The 6,292-nt window shown below is 33.5% G+C and overlaps 1 protein-coding gene across 4 annotated transcripts in view; it reads left to right on the top strand.

Annotated features, from left to right (window-relative positions):
• The first annotated feature begins 3,466 nt into the window (after positions 1-3,466).
• Scamp (secretory carrier membrane protein) overlaps positions 3,467-6,292 on the top strand; it is a 4,914-nt gene continuing 2,088 nt past the window's right edge. For 3 of the 4 annotated variants that reach the window (XM_017911057.1, XM_017911059.1, XM_017911058.1), the window contains exons 1-8: positions 3,468-3,791; positions 4,261-4,530; positions 4,613-4,673; positions 4,757-4,885; positions 4,971-5,127; positions 5,194-5,295; positions 5,377-5,503; positions 5,584-5,786. In XM_017911057.1, the coding sequence (XP_017766546.1) occupies positions 3,735-3,791; positions 4,261-4,530; positions 4,613-4,673; positions 4,757-4,885; positions 4,971-5,127; positions 5,194-5,295; positions 5,377-5,503; positions 5,584-5,751 (1,071 nt within the window). In that variant the 5' untranslated portion in view covers positions 3,468-3,734 and the 3' untranslated portion in view covers positions 5,752-5,786. Of the gene's footprint in view, positions 3,792-4,260; positions 4,531-4,612; positions 4,674-4,756; positions 4,886-4,970; positions 5,128-5,193; positions 5,296-5,376; positions 5,504-5,583; positions 5,787-6,292 lie in introns of all 4 variants that reach the window. The other variant, XM_017911060.1, reaches the window with a different exon arrangement.

Raw genomic sequence — 6,292 nt, 5'->3', positions numbered from 1 at the left:
CTTGTATTATAAATTTACGTTGTGACCAATTTGTTATTAGAAATAAGTGTAATAATTTTTACACTTTTGCAAATTATAGGTACGTTTAAACATTAGTATGATATTGTTCAAGTAATAACCAATGAATTAATTCTTTTCTTGTATTATAAATTTACGCTATGAACAATTTATTATTAATAACAAATTGGATTATTTATACATTTTTATGAACTATAAATGTATTTGAATGACGTCATTGCCAAGAATTCCGTTCGCTTACCGCCCGCAGCCTTAAAAATCGTCAAATGTTTAACTGAAACATCGAAAATTTACAAAAGATAGGATATATCTTAAACTTTGTGCGTAGCTCTTAGCTTGGTATCGTTTTCCAAAAATTATTCTTTGGAAAACGATACCAATTACCAGGTCTCACCACGTGGAGGTGGCTACGCATCGAGACCCGACATGCGCCCTAATGGCGCAGCCTGCTGGCGCTATCTGTATCAAAGATACCCTAATCTAACTTGGAGCGAAGGAAGTTAAAGTGAAAATCTACTGACACTTTATTATATTTCGTGTCTTACAAAGGGAACTTCGATTCGGTATACTACTACTCCATTGTCGCGACACTAATATATCTTATTTTTCATAAAAATGGGAAATAAAGTATAAAACACGCGAGCAAGTTAAGAATCGCGATCGCGCCCGAACGAGATCGCGATTATTCGAAAGACCGGCTAGCCTAGGAGACGTACTCTCGTGTACAAGACAACTTCATGCCTCGGCACCCTCCCGATCGGGCCTAGCTCAAATCCAGTCACTGTCATTCTCGTAAAGACTTACACGTGGACCAAGGATAGTCCCCGAACCAATGAAACCCCAGAGTCGATACGAGGGTCCGGCGGGGCCTTGCAAGCCGGACAGACACTTCGCATCCCTGCCACACGGGGTAGAACTTAATCATCCCTGTGGTCTAACCGTAGACACTATGCCCGTCCAGTTGCATACCCGAACCCCAGTCGCGTACGCGACCGGGGCAGCTGGACCCCCGCATCAAGTCCAGAAGAATCAGTGACCCGGGGGCCACCCTGGAACTCGATGCTTGACGAGATTGACAGTGGCTGGAAATGAGTGTCGGAGACGAATCGTGAGGATGACTTATGAGACGTGAAGTTATCGAGTACACGAGAGTACGGCGCGCAGGCTAGTCGGTACTGAAGAACGATCGCGATTATCGCGAGAACAATTATGTTCTATTTGGTAAACGCAAGGGGTAAGAGACGAGAAATATGAATTATATATATTCGCTCCAAGTTAGGTAGCTTACCTTTGTACAGATAGCGCGCACATGACACTTAGTCTAGGGATCTATCTTAGGACTACTTAGGTCTACTTAGGTCTAAACTCACGCATCCCGGGTCGTCCATTGATGTGTCTCAAATAAAGTCTCGAGGAAACTTGAGAATCTTGAGAAACCTAAAAGCTAAAACAGAATATATTATTGTTAATATGAACCTGAAAGGAAACGGATTAGTACGAGGAGAGAAAACGAACGAACAGAAACCATGAAGGTTAACCAAGTGGAAAGAACAACCCACCGACGAGACAGAAAGAAACCAACGACGGGACATTCGAATATTATACGAAATATTCGAAATGTCAAATAAAAATAAATAGAAAGGAATAAATAACATCTGAAATAAAAAAAATAATTAAACCCCGAAAAGAAAAAAATTAAAATCTGAAAAAATAAAAAAATTATTAAGAACCCATCGATGAGACATGAACAACCCAACTATGAAATATGAACAACCCAACGATGAGACATAAACAACCCAACGACGAGACATTCGAATATTATACGAAATATTTGAAATGTCAAATAAAATTAAATATAAATGAATAAATAATATCTGAAATAAAAGAAAATAATTAAAACCTGGAGAAATAAAAAATAATTAAAATCTGGAAGAAAAAAATAATTAATAGCTGAAAATAAAAAAAATTATTAGTAAATTGTTTAAGGGGGTGAGAGGTGGGTGGGGTAGTCAACCCCACCTCACTCCGGACCCACCCCCGCTCCCGCACACGGAAAAATTTAGATGTTACACTCCCGATGCCAAACCGGCAAATGACTTGATCATCCGAGCGGCGTCCCTTATATAGCCTCCGATTGACCGAGTTCCCCACCCCGATCAGAAATTTTCGAATTTTGTTAATTTTATTAATTATTAATTATCCGTTCTTATAGCCAATAATTTATTCAATTTCTTACTGCCATTATAAATATACGTTGTGAACAATTTGTTAGTAATAATATTAATTTGTTATTAACAATCAGTGTAATAATTTGTAAGCTTTTCGTAAACTATAAGTATATTTTAACACATGTATACGATGTAAGCTCGAGTAATAGCTGGAAATTTATTAATTTTTTCACTTTTATTATAAATGTACGTTGTGAACAATTTGTTATTAATAATAAATTTGACAATTCATACATTTTTACAACCTATATCTACATTCGTACTTCCACAAAATAAATTTCTATAATACGTATATGTATGTCAAAATATTTTTATTTCCTCTGTACTTCTGGCTGAAATGAAGTATTATGCGAAAATAAAAAACATTAGAATATTTATTCTCATCATAAAAGTTAGGTGAAAGTTAATTTTTTAACTGTAAAAAGTCATCCGTCTTTATGTATCGAATAACGAAACTGTTTCAGATTACAAGTGATTTAGAGAAATTTCTTATAATTTTACGATTAGTATAAAAGAGTACATAAGAACATATACATGTGATATATATAAAAATTTCCAAGAATTCCATAGACAATACTTTTCCGGTCTTGACATAAAATTTCTGGTAAATTTTGCGATTCTGTATCAGGAATACATAACATGAAAGGAGATCGTTCGTCGATAAAATTCAGAGAAAGGATGTCATTTCCAAGAATCACTGCAAAGAAATTTCCTGGTTCATACTCACCTGTTTTATGCTTACCTGTATATTTACCTGTTCAGTGCATGTTGGTATAACACATTTTTTAGTGTTCTGAGAGATTGATAATTTTTTAAGGCTGTGTGTAGATACTGTAGGTTTCTGACTTGACGATACTCATATATTTGATTGGTGCATGTACAACTTTATTGATCGCATTGCAATTGTGCTGACAATATTACGTTACCACTTAATATATCTATACTTACATTGATAGTTACATAATTATTTATGTACTTACACAATCACAGTTACAATTGGGGTAAATTACTTTGATTGTTTTATTTTTATCGTGTTAGTTATAGCTATGAGTCATTTGTTACTAAGATTAACTTTAAAGTCAGTCTTCTTTTTGAGACACTAAAATATTTGTATTACATTTTTTATTGCACTATTTGCATAGGAATAGTGATATTTCTACAGAGAAATACTACATCGGTATGTGTAAAAATCATATTTATGAGATTGATCAAATACTACGTTTTTTGTTGGGTTTTTATTTTTCGATTTAGTCCCGATATAACGTTAGTTGTGACATGTGAACCAATCTTAAAGTATTAGACATAGACGTGGCAGCAGTTCCTTTGTGTTTGAAGCTATACGGCTAGGCTACCGGGAATACCGTCGCTAACCGCAGCGCAATGGATCATGAAGTATAGGCAGGTTTAGATAAGATTATTTTGAGTGTCGTAAAGTTTTATTAATTTTCAACGGTATATTGGAGTTCGGTTCGATAAACGGCTACTAAGATGTCTGGCTTCGATGAAAATCCTTTCGGGGAACCGAATATTAATGATCCGTTTTCAGTAAGTATTTCAATAGCGGCTACAGCCGAAGCACACACTATTTCGTTCAATATTGCATATAAAACTGTCAAATGGAAATAAATATGTTTAATTGACTATATTAATTTTTTCATGATTGTCGTTGAAGACTTTTATTATGCCTCGATATTAATTCATTAATTTTCTGATATTCATAAACTTTTTGCTGTTTTTTTTTTTAAATTTATATCTTATTATTTACGTTTGCTGTATTAGTTTGGATTATTTATAATGTTACTACTTATTATTTTATCAATAAAAAATTGACATTTCAAGGGAGTGTTTCAACCAATTTTTATTCAATAAAGAAATTCTTTGAACTACTGTTGACTCTATATATAGGCATCCTCTAAAAATATACATTCTTAAAGTATTACCATATCTAACTTTCTTTGTATAATTGATCGTTACATAAATGAATTAAGTAACAACTAATAATTTTTTAAATTAGGATCCTGCAATAAGGAGAGCTGTATCTTCTAACCCAACTAATAGGGGTTTAGAGGATTATAATCCTTTTGCAGAACAAAGTTCACAGGGAACTGCACAAGTCAGAGGTGCTTCAAATCCTCCAATCTATGGAGGTCTTGGAGCAACACAGCAGCCAGCTACATTACAACCTTCAAATCAAGAACCTCAGGCAACTAACTATGCTCGTCCTCCACAACCGAAGCCAAATGTAGGACTAGGCAGCCCATTATCCCCAACTGCAGATGTAAATGTACGTAAAATATCATGTTCCAAGATATTATGCAGCAGGCTGTAATATTATACTATATTTTTAAAAAATTAATATATTTTAGCCGAGATCAGAGCCCGAATTGAAAACAAGAACAGAGGATGAGATGAGACCACCATACTATTGTGAGTTGAATTAAACAATAGGCAGATATCTAATATATTTCTTTTATTACAACATAGCAATTAAATATGTTTGACTATTAAAGCACAAACAAACAACTGGCCACCATTACCTGATAAGTGCTGCTTCCAACCTTGCTTCCAGCAAGATATTGATATGGAAATTCATATAAACTTTCAGAAGGTAGTCAGGCAACTATACCATCTATGGATATGTAAGTTTAATTTATTGCAGATAATTTTAATAAGCAAAGTATAATTTTCTATAGCAAATGATAAAATAATAATTTTGAATTACAGTTCACAGCTGTGTTTTAATACTTAATGTTATTGGTGGATTCATTTTATTGTTATGTAATAAAGGATTTTCAACATTTGGTCTTGGAATATTGTATCTATTACTTTTTACTCCATTCTCGTTCTTATGTTGGTTCAGACCATCATACAAGGCATTCAAGTATGTACTTGATTGTACATTAACATTTCTATACTTACGTTATTATTAATAATTTTTTTATTTTAGAAATGACAGCTCTTTTAACTTCATCGTATTTTTCTTCGTCTTTTTCTTTCAATTAATTGTCACAGCGATTCAGGCTATAGGTATTCCTGGCTCAGGAACATGGTAATATTTTAATACTCGACCCACAAATATATATCAACAATCGTATTCTTTACCTAATTCTTTAAATTTTTATAATTACAGTGGTATTATTGTTGCTATCCGGATGTTCGACAATACAGCTAAAGGAACATTTGTTGGCTTCTTGTTACTCCTTATTGCCATCTGTTTTGTTCTCACTGCGTGTGGTGAGCTGCTATTATTAACTAAGGTATGGTACCGTAGTCATGCAGTTTCAAAAAATATATTTTACAAATAACTAAATATGAAATGATAAAATGTAAATTGTAGGTTCATCGCATATATCGCTCATTGAATGTTGTGAGCGTTTCAAAAGCACAACAAGAGTTTGCCACAACTTTCTTGCGCAATGAACATTTGCAACGTGCGGCAGGTAATTTAGCTAGTAGTGCTGTCCGCGCCCAAATGGCTAACACTGCTAATCAACCACGCTATTAAAGTGATTTCGACACACTCCAGGATTTATTCTTCAGGTACTCTGATGTTTTACCGCTCAGTAAATTTATAGATCATTTTAGTTTCAATGCATTTAATGTGCATTACGCAAAACTTGAAATTAGAATGTTCCATAGAAATTCTATTCGTACATTGAAAAAATTATACTATCCTAGAATCATCTTCTTTGGTGCGTTTGAAGTTGTATCCGTGCATGTTCTCTTCGAAAGAAGATTGATTATTCGTATATTGACATACCTCGTCGATATTCACAAATTTACTTCTAACAAGTGTTTTACAATTTATTGTTATGTATTTCTTTTTTTCGTAACAGTATTTTAAATCAAATTAACACGCAATAACGTATGCGTACGTATGTGTCTCTGTATTATCTAACATATGTCATGTATATCATTTTTTGTTTGTATTGATTAAAAGTGAGTCACAAGATAATTTATCATCTAGTGGAGAAGCGAGCTATATAATAATCATATCACTAATTCTTATATTATTGCTTCTATATATATATGTATATATATATGAT

This window comes from Eufriesea mexicana, unplaced genomic scaffold (assembly GCF_001483705.2).
Source record: "Eufriesea mexicana isolate 0111107269 unplaced genomic scaffold, ASM148370v2 scaffold124, whole genome shotgun sequence".
NCBI classification, from domain to species: domain Eukaryota; kingdom Metazoa; phylum Arthropoda; class Insecta; order Hymenoptera; family Apidae; genus Eufriesea; species Eufriesea mexicana.
This window is presented reverse-complemented; position numbering and strand designations above follow the sequence as displayed.